This window comes from Plecotus auritus (genome assembly GCF_963455305.1).
Source record: "Plecotus auritus genome assembly, chromosome: 6".
NCBI classification, from domain to species: domain Eukaryota; kingdom Metazoa; phylum Chordata; class Mammalia; order Chiroptera; family Vespertilionidae; genus Plecotus; species Plecotus auritus.
Genome location: NC_137773.1, coordinates 31,548,311 through 31,565,573, shown reverse-complemented (window position 1 = coordinate 31,565,573; position 17,263 = coordinate 31,548,311). Strand labels below are relative to the sequence as shown.

Here is a 17,263-nt window from a genome sequence, read left to right as displayed (position 1 = left end):
CTGGCCCTGCCCCAGGCCCAGAAAAGGCAGCTGTAAGTGTACCAACCACCTCAGCTCAGCTCCCATTCTTCCTGGCTCCATCCACTACCCTCAGGGACAACCACACCCCAGAACTCAGGACTGGGAGAGCCAGACACCTTCAACATCACCCAGTGGACAAATCGAGGCCCAGTGCAGGCCGCCAGGGTGTGGGACTCAAAACCACACTGTGGGAGCTACATCCAGGCCCCCAGATGACTTGGCCTGCTGCTGCAAGACTTTGAGTGAGTGGGACCTCTCCGCCTATGCCCCCCGAAGTGACATGCACAGCCTGGAAAGGGGCCAGTGCCTTTCAGGCTCCACAGGTGTGCTGGGGGCTGGGCAGGAGGAAAGGAGCAGAATCCCACCTTCTTCTTTGCAGTGAGAGGCTGCTCCGTAGCCAGGATGACTAGCAGCTTCTGCAGGGCCCCACCCTCGATGGCCTCCACCTGGACCTTTGGGTTGCTATGGAGAGTGGGAAGGGGAAGCACAGGAAAGCATGACTTGGCACCTATTCATCAAGTTGGGGCAACACCACTGTGCCCAGCCCAGGGATCTGGGTGGTCAGAGAGTTGACACCACACCAGCCATCCCTTGGGAGAAACACGGTGTGCAAGGGGGGTGGGGGGAGGTTCTCCCTCTCTGGTCAAGCGAGAACTGAGATGGGGAAACAGAGGCGAATTAGTGTGGGTCCACCTGGGTACAATGACCTGTGGCACAAACGACAGGGTCAAGTGCCCCCATGCCAGTCTCCCCTCCCCAGCAGCCAGCAGGCTGGGGTGTTTTAAAAAAAGGAAATCACATCTACCACTTTAAGATCCTTCTGATGCTAAGGGTGCTACATCTATGGCCCTGCTATAGAAAGCCTTTGTCCACCTTCCCCAAGCCAATGTTGGGTGCTCCTCTTTCAATGACCCCAGGCCCATCACACACTGAGGGGCAATTACTAATGGGGTCCCCTAGACAGGAACCCGTTCTTTTTCTCTCCTCTCCTGGGTGGAGCACACACACAGCACATAGTGAATGCTGTGGGAGGAAAATAAAAAGAAAACACAATGCCGAAACCGGTTTGGCTCAGTGGATAGAGCGTCGGCCTGCGGATTGAAGGGTCCCGGGTTCGATTCCGGTCAAGGGCATGTACCTTGGCTGCAGGCACATCCCCAGTCGGGGGTGTGCAGGAGGCAGCTGATCAATGTTTCTCTCTCATCGATGTTTCTAGCTCTCTATCCCTCTCCCTTCCTCTCTGTAAAAATATCAATAAAATATATTAAAAAAAAAAAAAAGAAAACACAAGATCCAGGGAGCCTCCGCATCCCTATGCAGATCCTGAAACAGGACCAACCCAGTGCCTCCCACCAGCCCCTCCACTCTCTGAGAGCAGCTACTGTGACTTTCTCTATCCCTGTAACCTCAGCGTTTAGCACAGAGCCTGCCATGGCATAGGACCCTGAACAATAGGGAATGAATGAATAAACCATAATTGTGCCAACCAACAAACAGGCAGTGCTGAAATGCTCCGCACCCAGAGCTGCCTCTGGAACTCCTCTCCGCATTCTAGGCTGGGGAGAGTAATGAGTCAAACACTCAGGCACAGCCCTCCTGGATGAAAGGATGCTGGGCCTGGAAGGGTGCCAGGGAGGGCACATGGCAGGGAACCCCACCAGGATACCCTTTTTCAGGATCCTTGCTTTCTCAGATCAAATTAGTGATCAATTAAGGAGCAAGTGCCAAACACAGGGACCTATGTTTTTAGGCCCTTCAGGAAGGTCAAGGCTCCCTCACCAGCCACTTCTGAGGCTTCAGAGAAAAAAGGCAGCAGGCACATAAAAAGCCTGAGGCTAGCAGCAAAGGGAAGGGCAAGGCCAGAGATCAGACAGCCCACAGAGGGTACCAAGTCTCCATCAGGCTCTGGCTGCTTAGAATGGCCCTTAGAATGGCCACCAGCTCCCTGGAGACCCCAAAAGGGCCTGGTTCCTCCTAACCCCCAACCTTGGCAGGGGGTCCTCATGGCATGAGGCAAGGTGTTAACAAATCAGAGGGAGAAAGCTCCTGGTCCAAACCACAGAGAAAAATGGAGGCAGGTAATAAGAGAGTGTTTACACTGCTGCTTGCAGGAGAGGCCCTGGCACAGAGCAGGCACTCCTTAAGTGCTGCCGAATGGCATAGTGATGGGCCTCAAGTGAGTCCTAGATGGCCCACCCTTCTATTCCTGCCTGGCACCAGCTTCAAGGTTCAAAGCAGACTTAGCACACTAAGCTAGTTTTCCTTCTGTAAAATGGGAGGTGCCTTCGTCCCCCTGCGTCCCTCTCAACAGAGAGGATATGCAGGGTGGGTGCCAGCCTGTCCCACTGTAACTCCACTCATGTCTGAGGAACAGTCTGGAGACAGGCTGGGGCATCTGGGGAAGGGAGGCTGACAGCTCCTTTCCAGACAGGCAGGTGGGCACCGATGCATGGGGGACTGGGAGCTGAACCTCTCCCCTGCCCCTGCTCCCCCAACTTGAGAAAGGCAGCTGCTTCATCAAAGTGTGAGCTAATTAGGGCTGTCTCTGCCATCATGTGCCCGAGGAATGCTCACCGCAACAGGCAGGGTCTAGGAAAAGACAAGGACCACACAAATGTCAAATGCTGCCTCCCAAGGAAGGGGGTTCTGCCAGGCCTGACACTGCATCAGCCTCGGGGAGGGCCACTGATATGCCCCATCCTCTGGGGGTTGCAGAGTGGCACAGACAAGGCCCTCCAAACACAGCACAAAGCTTTGCCCTTGTCTATAGATCTACTGAGAACAAGACCCAGAGATGAGACAATCACCCAGCCAACCCAAGAAGACAAGAACAGAGCTCAGGACAGAGCGGGAATCCAAGGAGACCTGGCCTGAGCACATGGGGTTCAGCATGGGCACCTCCCAGAGCAGCAGCCCTATCACCAACAAAAGGTATAGGGGAGAGACAACATGTAGAAGATGTTAATCTTTGATAAAGAAGGCAAGAGCATACAATGGAATAGAGACATCTCTTCAATAAATGGTGTTGGGATTATTGGACAGCTACATGTAAAAAAATGAAACTAGACCACCAACTTACACCATACACAATAATAAACTCAATGGATAACAGATTTAAAGGTAAGTTGTGAAACAATAAAAATCCTTGAAGAAAGCAAAGGCAGCAAAATCTCAGACATTTCACGATACAACACCCAGGGCAAGAGAAACAAAGGAAAAAAAAAAAGAACGAATAGGACTACATCAAACTAAAAAGCTTCTGCACAGCAAAAGAAACCAGCATCAAAATGAAAAGGGAACCCACTATATGGAAGTACATATTGGCCAATGATACATCTGATAAAGGGTTAATATCCAAAATACATAAAGTACTCATACAACCCAACAAAAGGAAGACAAACAATCCAATAAAAAAAAAATGGACAGAAGACCTAAATAGACACTTCTCCAAAGAGGTTATACAGATGGCCACGAGACATATGAAAAATGCTGAACGTCACTAATCATCAGAGATGCAAATTAAAACGACAATGAGGTACTACCTCACACTTGCCAGAAGGGCTACCATTAATAAATCAATGAACAGTAAGTGCTGGCAAGGATGTGGAGAAAAAGGAACCCTAGTACACCTAGTACACTGCTGATAGGAATGCAGACTGGTATAGCCACTATAGAAAACAGTGTGGAGTTTCTTCAAAAAATTAAAAATGGAATTGACATTTGACCCAGTAATCCCAATTCTAGTAATATATCCTAAGAAGCCTGAAACATCAACCAGAAAGAATATATGCACCCCTATGTTCATAGCAGCATAATCTACAATAGCTAAGATCTGGAAACAGCTCATGTGCGCATCAGTAGATGGATTTAAACACTGTTGTACATTTACACCATGGAATGCTATGTAACTAAAAAATAAGGATCGCTTACCCTTTGAGATAGCATGGAGGGACCTGAAGATTATCATGCTAAGTGAAATAAGTCAGTCAGAGGAAGACAAGTATCACATGATCTCACTTATATCTAACTAGAGGCCTGGTGCACAAAACTCATGCACTCAGGGGGGGTCCCTCAGCCCAGCCTGTGCCCTCTCACAGTCCGGGAGCCCTTGGGGGATGTCTGACTGATGGCTGAGGTCTGCTTTCCGTGCTGGCAGTCGGACATCCTTAGCGCTGCCGCCACCGCCACTGTGCTCGCCAGCCATGAGTGGAGCTCCCCCTGTGGAAGCACACTGACCACCAGGGGGCAGCTCCTGCATTGAGCGTCTGCCCCCTGGTGATCAGTGCGCATCCTAGCGAACAGTCGTTCAGCCGTATGGCCGAAACCGGCTCTCCGACATCCCCCAAGGGGTCCCGGATTGTGAGAGGGCGCAGGCCAGGCCAAGGGACCCCACTGGTGCACGATCAGGCTGGGGAGGGATGCAGGAGGCCCCCAGGGCATGTCCAGCCAGTCTCGCTCAGTCCCGATCGGCCAGACCCCAACAGCAAACTAACCTACCAGTTGACTGTCTGCCCCCTGGTGGTCAGTGCACCTCAGAGTGAGCAGTTGAGTGACCTTAGCGTTATCATTAGCATATTACGCTTTGATTGGTTGAACGGACAACCGGATACTTAGCATATTAGGCTATTATATAGGATGAACAAAATAAATGGACAAAATGAAAGCATGCAACAGACTGAGGATCCTCAAAGGGAAGGGAATCTGGGAGGGAAGAGATCAGCCAAAGAACTTGCAAAGGGGGCAGGCATGTACTGTGTAGGCAAATACTTGGGATCCTCCAGAGAAAGAATAAACTGATTGAGAGTCAAGAAAAGATGCCAAAAGCCAATAGGAGATATAGCTTCCCTGGTACTTCCATGGGAGCCCCAATGTAAGTTAGAGAGGGCCTGACTCTGTCTTAGGCAAGATGGAGAGGCAAGCCACTGCCAGGCAATTGCTCAGAGAAGCCCCATGCAGGACAGATTCCTGGGGAACTCAGCCTGCTCTCTGTCACTCAACACTGAGCAAGCCAGGATTCACACCAGATGCTATTTACTGGTTTAGGAGTGAATGAATAAATGAAGGGCTTATAACTTTAGGCCAGACCAGGTGGCTCTGAACCTAAGGTCTGTGGGGTTCTAGAAGAGCCAGGAGAGCTGCATAGGAGAGGTGAGACTACAGTAAGCCAGAGTAGAGGTAAGACAACTTGTGGAGAGGAGAAAGGGCAAATGCTCAGGGGACAGAATGATCATGTGTGTAGAGGCGAGGAGACTGTTCAGTGGAAGGCTTCCCTGGAGAGTCATAAAAATTGGGCTGAGAGGTGCAGTTCATCTGATACCAAGAGGCCAAGCTGGGCATAGTGCCAGCAGGTCTGCTGGCTGGGACCAAGATGGGGCGATGTAGAACCCAGACACTACCCAGCACATGGAACCTGCTCCTATTCTTACTTCAGCCCACACCCAGGGAAAACCAAAAAGTTGGAAACAAGTGCCTCCAGGTGTCAGACACCAGAGAGACCCCGAGAGCAAGATTCATCTCAGGACAGTGATGGAGGAGTGGGGGCGGGCGGGACAGGAGTTGAGCTAGGAGACACGCTGAACCAGGCCTATCCCACCACTCCCAGGTCAGTTTGTTTCTGGTTATGTGGCACTGTGCCTGTACTTGCCCAGCATCCCTTCTTCCCTATCTTCTAGCACTGACACTTTCCTTCCTTTGAGACTGCTGCTTCTCCCACTCCTGTGGTCCTGATGGGGTGGTCTCAACTCCCCAGGCTTCAGGGTAGAGCTTGTGGCCCAGTGCTAGCAACCATGGCCTCAGTGGGTCCCCCAGGACTAGGCAGTCAGAGCCCTCCAGTCTTCCACATTGGAGTCAGAACAGAGAAAAGTTCTCTTCTCTACAAGGTAAGGTGACTGTAAGCCAAGAGCACCTACAGCTTTGCCAGCAGTAGCCAGGCCCACCCAACCCAAAGGGGAAAGCCCATTTAGAGTATGAGAGAACAGAGCTTAATGCACAGGCGAAGGAAACCAGAGAGGAAAAGAGAAAGCTGATGCCTTTTGTCACTTGCTGAAATCGCTTTCATAAAGCGATTTTCATTAATCCACTTGTTCTCCTGCAGCAGTTCGGAAGGACCTGGGTAAGTAAAGCAGGACTGTGGGCAAATGTGGGCCTGTGGCCATGTGAGCTCAGCAACCCCGGGCCCACACGCTGCCGCCTTTTCTCCTGACCAGCTTAAATGAGGGCCCCACATAAATCTGGGCCCTACCCAGGCTCAGGGCTTCAGTGGCTCGGTGAACACCTCAGGGGCTAAATACAGTACCCTCTGAAAACAGCCTTTTGTGCTGCCCAGTCAAGGAGCTGAGGAAGCACCACAGAGGGAGCCTGGGAGAGACAAGGCCTGCATTTCCTATGGCACTCAGTCCATTCAGGCAGGGACAGCAGAGGCCAATTGTTTCTTGAGCAATGTGGCCAGAGGGTCAGACACCAACATGCTCTCAGAACCTCTCTCTCCCCAGGCAGCTCTGCCTTGGGCTCTGAATGCTCAATGCTGTGTGCTTTTGGGGAGTAAATACCCAAAATAGCTCAGAGTGAGGTGCAAGAGCCAGGGCCTGGAGAACCCTTGTTGAGAATCCTGTGAACAATGACTGATGACCTCAGATAAGTCCCTTTACTTCAGTGTCCTCACCTGTGAAGCAGAGCTAAAACTACCCTGTGCTAAAGAGAGAATAGCTAATAATGCCAAAATGCTAGCCAAAGCTTTGTGACCGAAAGATTATGATTATAGTGGGTTTGCTACCCCAAGAGAGCACAGCTTTATTTAGCTCAGATGCCTCGGGCACATATAGCTGGCCTCACACCCCTCCCAGCCTACAGAATCTGGACCAGAGCTACACCCCTTGCCTGGGGTGAGGTTGGGGGTGTGTGTGTGTCTTGATGGCTGGAAGATGGATGTCCTGAGAGTTGGAGATTTGAGAGAGTTAAAACAGCAGGGGCCTGGCAAGCCTTTTAGTGACATTAGTGGTGCTGGTGTGCTCAAAGTCAACAAAAGGATATTAAGGACGTAGCTCGTCTCCGACGAGATAAATGAGAATAAACCTTGTTCAGGGCTAAGCAGGCTGGACTGAATAAATACCATTAGCACTTGGATTGCTGGGATGTTCACAATCAGCAGGCGAGTCAGCTGCCTGTGTGCAGAGGGACAGCAGCAGCAGCTGCTACTCTGTAGACTTGGGGCGGGGGGGGGGGGGGGGAGGAGGTGGGGGGGGATTGCAGAAATGGAAGTGATTACATTTGCAGAAACCAAACCGTTTGGGTCAGAGCGACTGATGTGGGTAATCTGCCAAGGGTCAAAGGTCATACTTTAGCTAACCAAAGCTGAGCAAGTGTTGGGGGTGGGAGTGGAGGAGCTGATACTTAGGATGTGCAGCCAAGCCTGGCTGGGGGTGGGGGGAAGGGCATGAGAATGCTGCCCACTTCAGGTACAGGAGTGGCTTCATAATTTTCAGGACCAGTGCAAAGTGAAAATGTGGGGCCCTTGTTAAAAAACTGTAAGGAATTTCAGGTGGCAAGGGCAGAGCATTAAACCAAGCTGGGCCCTTTTCAGTGTGGGGTCTTGTGCAGCTGTACAGGTCACACGGCCACAAAGCAGGTGCTGCTGGCACCAGGGGTATGTGCACAGAAACAGAGAACACACAGAAATCCTGCTGGGTTAATCAGAACAACAAGGGCTGAAAAAAAAAAAAAAAAAAAAAAAGAGGAGAAACACTGGAGAAGGCAGAGCTCTGGGATGAAAAATAAGGATTAGGCTGATGGGTTAGATGGCTGAGGAAACACTAAGGTAGAACCCTGAAGTAGAGCACGTGTCACTAGAGTCCCAGTCCAAGCCGTGGACACTGAGGACACATTGGGTATGTACTCTCCCGAGACTTCAATATTTCTAAGTACAGCAATGTCATTTCTTTTTAATTGCTTAATAACAGGAAAAAGCTGCCATTATTCTGAAATGCTCCAGGAGCAGATGCTGTGCAGTGGGGAAAGGGGGTGTATCTCGGGATATGTGGTCAGGCTTAGTCATTTGCAATCCTGCCTGATGAAGTTGTACATGCTCATCTTCTTGCTCAGAGAGAAAGATTCTTCTCTGGTGACCTGACCTTGTCTGTGCCCTAGTGCAGTGATCGGCAAACTCATTAGTCAACAGAGCCAAATATCAACAGTACAATGATTGAAATTTATTTTGAGAGCCAAGTTTTTTAAACTTGAACTTCTTCTAATGCCACTTCTTCAAAATAGACTCGCCCAGGCTGTGGTATTTTGTGGAAGAGCCACACTCAAGGGGCCAAAGAGCCGCATGTGGCTCGCGAGCCACAGTTTGCCGACCACGGCCCTAGTGTGTGGCCTTGATCATCTGTGAAACACCAGGACTGGCAGGATGTGTAATCCTGAAATAGGTAGGTTCATTAGGGATCTATACTAACCTGCAATCTAGGGATTAATGGGGTTAAGCAATTAATTAAACAATCAAGATGGAAACAATTGTCAACTTGAATATAAACAGAACAGGTTCACCAAAAATAATAAATGCCACACACAACTCTTCCACAGGAGAAACAAAACATCCAGCCTGTAACTTAAGTGTGAAGGGAAACACATTGGGCTCTTCAGAAGTTCCATCTGTTACTGGGGGAGGGCAGGGCTGTCACTGGACTGTTCATATACAGTCCCCAACCAGAAGCCAGTCATGTAAGCAAATGTGGATATCCACAATTCACCACAATGATAGCACTTACAAGAATATCTCTAGGATCTCCTTACTTACACACACACACACACACACACAGAGAGAGAGGAGAGAGAGAGAGAGAGAGAGAGAGAGGGAGAGAGAGAGAGAGAGAGAGAGAGAGAGAGAGAGAGAGAGAGAGAGAGAGAGAGAGAGAGAGAATATGAATCTGCCCACCTCTGGAGAGATAAGAGGGCCTCAGAGGGAAGGCAATCAAAGAATCTTCCTGATAGACATCTGGTAGCTCTCAAACATAGCTCTGCATCACAATCATCTGGGGCACATTTTTCCCTTAAAACATTTCAGACACAACACTTAAGAAATTATAGAAAATTACACAGGAAAAGTAACTTACTGAAAAGTTGCAAAATAGTAAAAGAACTCTTATCAAGAGTCACCAATTGGCCCAGCTGGTGTTGCTCAGTGCTTGAGCATGACTTATGAACCAGGATGTCACGATTTGATACTTAATTCCCAGTCAGGGCACATGCCTAGGCTGTGGGCTTGATTCCCAGTAAGGGGTGTGAAGGAGGCAGCCGATCAATGATTCTCTCTCATCATTGAGGTTTCTATCTCCCTCTCCCTCTCCTTCCTCTCTGAAATCTATATATATATTTTAAAAGTCACCAATTGTTAACATTTTAACACATATGCTTTTCCATTTTCTCTCTCTTTATATATATATTCACATATTGTTTCTTTCCTGAAACATTTGAGAGCAAGGAGAACATATACACATGCCCCTTTACTCCAAATGTATCAAATGTATATTTTCCAAGAATATAACCACAGTACAATGATCAAAATCTGGACATTAATACTGGTACATGAGCTATAGATATTCAGATTTTGCCAAATTTTTAGAATACACTTTTTAGAAAAATAATTTTTAAAAAATCCAATCCAGGATTACATGATACATTTTACTAAAAGTCTTTTAAGTCTCCTTGGCACTTCTTTTCTTAGCCTTTTTCTTTACAGATAGTTTTGAAAAGCACAGGCCAACTGCAGAATGCCCCTCAGTCTGGATTAGTCTGATTTCCCCCCATAATTAGATTAAGGTTATGCACGCTGAAAGGAATACCATAAAAGCAATGTTACGTCTTTCTCAGTGCATCATATCAGAGGCATGAGATGTCAGTCAGGCCCACAACTGGTGGTGGTGACTTCCATTACTTGGTCATGGTGGTATCTGCCAGATTTCTCCATTATAAAGACAGTCTCTTTTAAATTAATAAATATTTTGTAGTGGGGGCGAACCAAGATGGCGGGATAGGTAAACACCTTAACTGCTGCCTCACACAACAATTTCAAAACTACAACTAAAAGACAAAACGTCTATCACCCAGAACCACGGGAAAGCTGGCTGAGTGGAAGTTCTACAATTAGAAGGAAAGAGAAAAGAGCATTGAGACGTGCACAAGCGCTGAAAAGCTGAGGTACGGAGGTGCGCGAATTGGGCTGGCAGCGGGCGACTGGGTGCGCTGCTTTTTTCAACCCGAAGGGAGACAATCTCCCGATTACTCTGAACTCCATTCTCTGGGGAGACCCTGTGGACCCAAACTCCTATGGGGAGAAGCTGGACTGTCAGCCATTGGGTCGGAAAGTGAGGGTGGCTTTCTTGCAGAGGTGCATGCAGCAATCATTGTTTTCTGCACTGGGGCGCAGGACGTGGGGACTTGGAAACGCGGAGACACAGAGACGGCTGACTGGCAGCCATCGCTGTTTGCCACGCCCTAGCCTAGTGACTCCCTGAGACCCCGCCCCGCATAATCTACAAACCCACCCAAGCTCCAAGCAGCGGCTTTTCCATATAAATGGTCTGCCCTATCGCAGCTTAACCTAACAAACTGCAGCTCTGGTCAGACAGCTCCAAAACCTCCAAACCCCAAGCAAAGAGGAGAAAACTGTAGTTCTCACTGTAGCTCCTGCTGGGTGGCCTCAGACAGTAGCTGACCTGCACCCCATTGGAGATCCAGAAGCTAGTGTATCTAGTGGTCAGTGTGAGACGACACCAGATTTCAACTACTCACATCCATAAGTGACACATTCAAGAGGCAGACTCAGTGAGCACCAAAGCCCCACTGAAGCAAGTCCTGCCCCATAAGTGTGTCTCCAGCACAGCAGTTCTTCCATTATAGACACAGCGGGTCCTCACAGCCAATTGGCCTGGAGGTCAATTCCTCCCAGTGTACAAACAGCAATCAAGGCTCAACTACACCAAGACTTTGCACTCAGCCCACAAAGGGGTGCACCAAGGGTGTCCACCTCAGGTGATAGGCTGAACCACTGGTCACCTACCACAGAAAACCACTCCATCAACACAGGGAAGTAGCAAAATGCGGAGACAAAGAAACATGTCACAAATGAAAGAAATGGAGAAAGCAAACTACTGGACATAGAGTTCAAAACCACATTTATAAGGTTACTCAAGAATCTTCTAAAAACCGCAGAGAAACTTGATGAGACCTCCAAGGAGCTTAGTGAGACCTTCAAGGACCTTAATGAGAATGCCAAAAAAATGTTGACATGGAAGTGACCAGTCAGAAATTAAGCATACACTGTCTAAAATAATATACAGAAATTCAACTGTAGATCAAAGGACCCCAAGAATCAAACCAAAGATCTGAAATATGAGGAAACAAAAAACACCCAACCAGAAAAACAAAAAGAAAAAAGAATTCAAAAATATGAAGATAGTGTAAGGAGCCTCTGGGACAACTTTAAGCGTACCAACATCTGAATTACAGGGGTGCCAGAAGAAGAGAGAGAGCAAAATATTGAAAACCTATTAGAAGAAATAATGACAGAAAACTTTCCCTACCTGGTGAAAGAAATAGACTTACAAGTCCAGGAAGTGCAGAGAACCCCAAACAAGAGGAATCCAAAGAGGACCACACCAAGACACATCATAATTAAAATGCCAAGGGCAAAAGACAAAGAGAGAATCTTGAAAGCAGCAAGAGGAAAACAGTTACCCACAAGGGAGTACCCATACGACTGTCAGCTGATTTCTCAACAGAAACTATGCAGGCCAGAAGGGAGTGGCAAGAAATATTCAAAGTGATGAACAGCAAGAACCTACAACCAAGATTACTCTACCCAGCAAAGCTATCATTCAGAATTTAAGGTCAAATAAAGAGCTTCACAGACAAGAAAAAGCTGAAGGAGTTCATCATCACCAAACCAGGATTATATGAAATGCTGAAGGGTATTCTTTAAGAAGAGGAAGAAGAAGAAAAAGGTAAAGATAAAAATTATGAACAACAAAATGACAACAAATACATACCTACCAACAAGTGAATCTAAAAATCAAGTGAATAAAAAATCTGATGAACAGAATGGACTGATGAATATAACAGAATCAGGGACATAGAAAGGGAGTGGACTGACAATTCTCAGGGGGAAGAGGGTGTGAGGGGTGCGGGAAGAGATTGGACAAAAATCTTACACCTATGGATGAAGACAGTGGCGGGGGGTAAGGGCATGGGGTGGGGAATCAGGTGGAGGGGAGCTATGTGGGGGAAAAAAGAGGAACACCTGTAATAATCTGAATAAAGATTTATTTAAAAAAATAAAAAATAAAAAAAATATTTTGTAGGGAGACACTTTGAAATATGAAGACAGCAATGTTTCTCATCAAACTTTCACCCACTTAGTTCTGGCATTTGTCAATAATTCTTGCTCAAAATACTTATTACTATGGTGCTTGTCACATGATGATATTCTAACTCCATTATTTCTTCTATCTGTATTTGTTGCACTCTACTTCAAAAGAGGTTTTTCTTCTTATTCATTCATTCATTCATTCATTCATATCACTATGGATTCATGGATCCTTATTTACTCTAGAGGTTATAATCATTTCTATCATTATTTATTTTATTGCTGAAATTATCCCTCATTTAATCACCAGAGCTTTTTTGTGCTAGCTAGCTTCTGTGTTTTTTTTGACATGTTTCCATCATTCTTTGAGCACTTCCTTACTTTCTGGCCCAAGATGTTCTTGTACAGATAATGTCTTTTTCCTGCACCTGCCATGGAATCAGCCATTTCTCCAAGGAGCATGAAAAATTTTTTGGAAATTCTGATTCTAAACCTTACTCTACACAAACTGAATCACAATTCAGAAGATGGGGCTCAAAACCTGATTTTTTATAAATGCCCTCATACTGATTTGAGGGCCAGCATTTGGGGTAACTGGATCCAATGCCCAGAACTTTTATCTGGTATAGTATATCTGATAAACTGGCTGCCTAGTACTTGAAGACTAGAGCAGTAAGGAGCCAACCATTGAACAAGGCAGCCTTAACTCTAGTTGTAAACTCTTACAATTGCTAGAGAAATATCTTCTGATGGATAGTTGAAATCTGATGTCATGAAACATAACAACTGGCCCCATCACTGCTCTGACAGGTCAGCCTTTCTGAAGCTTAGGAGCAACCAACTGTCCAGAGAAAGCTCCCCTTTCACAATCTTGCATCATGGGATCCTGAAGTCATTTTTGTGTGCCTCTGGAAATCCACTGCCTTCTTGACAATGCTCTGTGGGATGCTGCTCCAAGTACCGATGAATCCCCCAAAGGGCTCCAGCCTGGACAATCTCTCCAGAGTCCAGTGGGCCCAGGCACCTCTGCCGCAGTGCCACTCTACTCCGAATGCCTCAGGCCACATCTAGGCTTTTGGAAGTAGTGTCACAAAGTAAGTTACAAACAGTATAGGTGATATAACACCATATATTTGTTTCTGGGTGGTAAGATTTATTTTTTAAACATGAGTATGGTTATTTATAAAATTAAACATTTAATAACAAAATTTAAATGTCACTTTGCTACCTGGGCCTTTCTTCCTAGCCCGCCACTATTCTTTTGGATTCTCATTCTGTCACATAGCCAACATGTTGCTTATTCCTCATGATCTGTGTCATCTGCCCCCATGTCCTTACATGAGAATCTCAATGCAAGTTGAACAGGTCAGAGTCAGACATGAGTTCTTTGGCACATAGCTACAGTGAAGACTGTTGACACTGAGCCATTTATAAGTAAACATTTATTAGGTATGATTGTTCAAATAGCTACAAATGCACGTCTTTATCATTTCTCTACCTGACCTATCAGTTTATTGTGAAATTCTGCCAAATGTTTTCCTGGATCACAAGCTTTCTCTGTGTCCATAACACTGGTCTAATCTCTTGGTCAGTTAGCACAGTTGTTTGGAGTCATCCCGATAAGCCAAGGTTGAGGGTTTGATCCCCAGTCAGGGCATATACAAGAATCAACCAATGAATGCATGAATGGATGGAGCAACAAAGCCGACCTCTCTCTCTCTCTCTCTCTCCCCTTTTCATTCTCTAAAATCAATAAATTAAAAAGAATTTTGGTCTAATCTCCCTGGCTGGTAAATCTTTCTGAAAATGGAAATTAGAATTGGGAAGGAGCGTAAGCAAATCTTGTGGGGTTCTGATAAAGTTCTATTTCTTGATCCAGGTGGAAGAGATATAGATATATTTACTTTTAATAAATTATCAAGTGGTATGTGTAAGATTTATGCACCTTTCTGTGGAAGGAATGAAGGAAGGATTAAGCTAATATGGCAAGACCTGCTTTTACCAACTCATGCTAGCTCCAAGAGATCACTTCTCTTTAGAAATTCTCATAAATCATGTTGCAAACCAAAACTGTTACTCCATCCTGTTTCCTTGCCTCTCTCTCAACCCCCATGATGCCATAAAGATTCAAACACATAGGTTTCACGATGAAGTCCATAATTTTCATTTGATTTTGAAGATTCTAACTAATTTATAGAAGCCAGTGGCTCTGCTCCTTCTTCCTCATAGTCCTGGGCTCAAGTTCCTCTTAACCAGGCTTGTTTTATTCCTTCTAGCAGGAAGGCCATTTTCCTTAAAAGAGAAGTCAAAGGTAAAACAGAAATAGAAGAGAGGATGGAGATGCCCTCTCTTTATCTGCTATATTGAATCATCTCACTGAAGCAGGTGGCTAATGCCTTCCTTGTCATGCCTCTCAATCTGAACACTAACTGCTCAGGCAGGTCCTTTATTGTTAGCATCCCAGATCTCACCCACCTGGTATTCCTGACAGTGTTCTCAGAAGTTTACCCCCTTCTTCTCTATCTATTCTTGGTTATAGGTCTCTTTTTCATCTCTTTGACAAAAGCTCATCACTAACTGCTCTCCATACGGCCTTGTTGGTTTCTTTATGTGTCTCCTCTCTTGTTCCTTGCAGTAATCACTTGTGACTGTATTTAACACATTTCATTTACCAGACTATGAGTCATCCTTCCTTCCAAAGCTCTGAGTCAGATATTATATCTACTTTTCTAAAATCTGCTTTCCCTCAAACTCAGAGAGTTCTGCATTTTCTTTGGCTTCTCTAAACATAGCCACTTTCGGCTCAGGTTTCCAACACTTTCAATTCACCAAACACACACATAACCTTCTGAGAGATCAAACTTTTAGAAAAGTGAATTAAGAATCAAAGCAAGTTTTTCCCTGCCATCTTGGACCCTGTGGAGGTCTGCTGAGACAGGACTTCTATAAGGACAAATATATCTGGAAGGCTGTGGTCCAAGGCCATTTTTGCTGGCTATAAGCAGGGTCTCCGGAACAGGAGGGAGCACACAGCTCTTCTTAAAATTAAAGGTGTTTATGCTGGAGATGAAACGGAATTCTATCTAGGCAAGAGATGTGTGTATGTGAACAAAGCAAAGAACAACACAGTGACTCCTGGTGGCAAACCAAACAAAACCAGAGTAATCTTGGGAAAGGTAACTCATGCTCATGGAAACAGTGGCATGGCTCGTGCTAAATTCCGAATCAACCTTCCCACTAAAGTCATTAAACACAGAATCCATGTAATGCCATACCCCTCAAAGATTTAAACTTATTGAAAAGTAAATAAAATGGATTTGTTCTCTTAAAAAATAAAGAATCAAAGCAAGTCAAGAATATATCAGAGTATTATTTTTTTGCAGAAGGAGATTCCCAGGTATTAAGATATGTAAAGACCCATAGTGCCACACCAACTTGCTTCTATACCAGTTTTATAATCTCAATTTAGAAAGCCCCTTCTACACTAGGGCAGTGGTCGGCCACTGGGATAGGGGCTTAATCACAAGGAGCAACAACAGCCTGCAATTATTGGAATCGAGAGTCTAGGTCAGTGGTCGGCAAACTCATTAGTCAACAGAGCGGCAACTCACTGCACTAGGGCATCTCATCCCAGGTTAGTGTGTTTGTTTTTTGATGGGCTAGGAGCCAATGGTCTGGACTTTTGTTTTACCAAAAAACCCAAACTCAGTAAACAAACTAGTGAATAAGCTGCTCTGGAGTCAGAGAGGAGACTTGGGTTCAAATCCTAGTTTCAGCGTCTTCAATCTGTATTACTGGGATATGTTACTAAACCTCTTTGAACCTCTATCTCTTCATCTGTAAAACCGATATTAATAATAATATTTATCTCATGGGACTGTTGCAGAAATGAAACATGATATTATATGAAGAGATCAGCACAATTCCTAGCAAATACCAAGCATTCAAATAATAGTTGTTTTACCACAATATATTACCGTATTTTTATGTGTATAAGACGCCCCCATGTATAAGATGGCCCTCATTTTTCCAACCCAAAATTAAGAAATCAATATTTTAAACATAAAACAGAACACATTTTTATTTAGTAATCACCACAGGTAATGTTTACATACCAGTACTATGATATTATGCAGCACATTACTTTATTCAGCCTCTGTTGCATCCCTGCTCTCTTCTTCATCACTATTAATTCCAGACATATCAATTTCTTCAACTTCTATTGTATCACTACTGTCTTCTGAGTCACTGTCTATATATGTGAGATCATCCTCATAAACTGGTGGCATTTTCTGAGCTAACTTTGTTCGTGTTCTCATGGCCAACCCTTCTCTCCTCATGAAATTGAAGCACCATTTTGCCTTTCCTGTAAAATCAACAATGTGCATTTTGCTTGCAAACATTCTTGCCTGACATTGAATAAGTTTGGTTGACACACATAAGCCACTCTGGCGCTGCTCCATAATCCAAGTCTTAAGCCTCTGCTCCAAGTTTGCCCATTTTGCTGGTTTTCCTCTTAAGGCCTTCTTCTTTTTTGGCATCTTAAGGAGTTGTTCTTCCTGTTTTCTCCACTGTCTGGTCATATACTCAGTGGGAGGAGGTCCAAATTGTCTCTCTGCAGTTCTATTTCCATGCTCTTTTGCATAGCTGATTACATTCAGTTTGAATTTTGCAGAGGGAGACAATCACTTACTGGTATTTATCTTTTTATTTTTTGACATCTTTATGGACTCAGAACATTCTGGTCCCTGTTGCATCTGCGCACTCTCCATCTCCACCTCCAATTATGGCATCAGGTGACATCAGTAACAATAAGACCTGCGATTTGAGGAAGCCTGTTTGACAAGGTATGGGCAGCTACCCACCTGTGAGGCTCCCTCCTTG

At 45.6% G+C, this 17,263-nt stretch overlaps 2 protein-coding genes across 4 annotated transcripts in view; one reads left to right on the top strand and one right to left on the bottom strand.

Moving 5' to 3' along the window:
• The window catches only part of SIL1 (SIL1 nucleotide exchange factor), a 237,221-nt gene that overhangs the window by 8,938 nt on the left and 211,020 nt on the right, over positions 1–17,263 (bottom strand). For all 3 annotated transcript variants that reach the window (XR_013960842.1, XM_080672995.1, XM_080672994.1), the window contains exon 8: positions 387–483. Coding sequence is in view for 2 of the 3 variants with exons in the window: in XM_080672995.1 (XP_080529121.1) it covers positions 387–483 (97 nt within the window). In the remaining variant the exon portion in view is untranslated. The remainder of the gene's footprint in view (positions 1–386; positions 484–17,263) is intronic.
• Positions 2,912–15,669, top strand: LOC308250564 (large ribosomal subunit protein eL33-like; the record flags this gene model as incomplete). Its single annotated transcript, XM_080673269.1, has 2 exons — positions 2,912–2,952; positions 15,318–15,669. 2 exons carry the CDS (start codon positions 2,912–2,914, stop codon positions 15,667–15,669), a joined length of 393 nt encoding a protein of 130 aa, XP_080529395.1.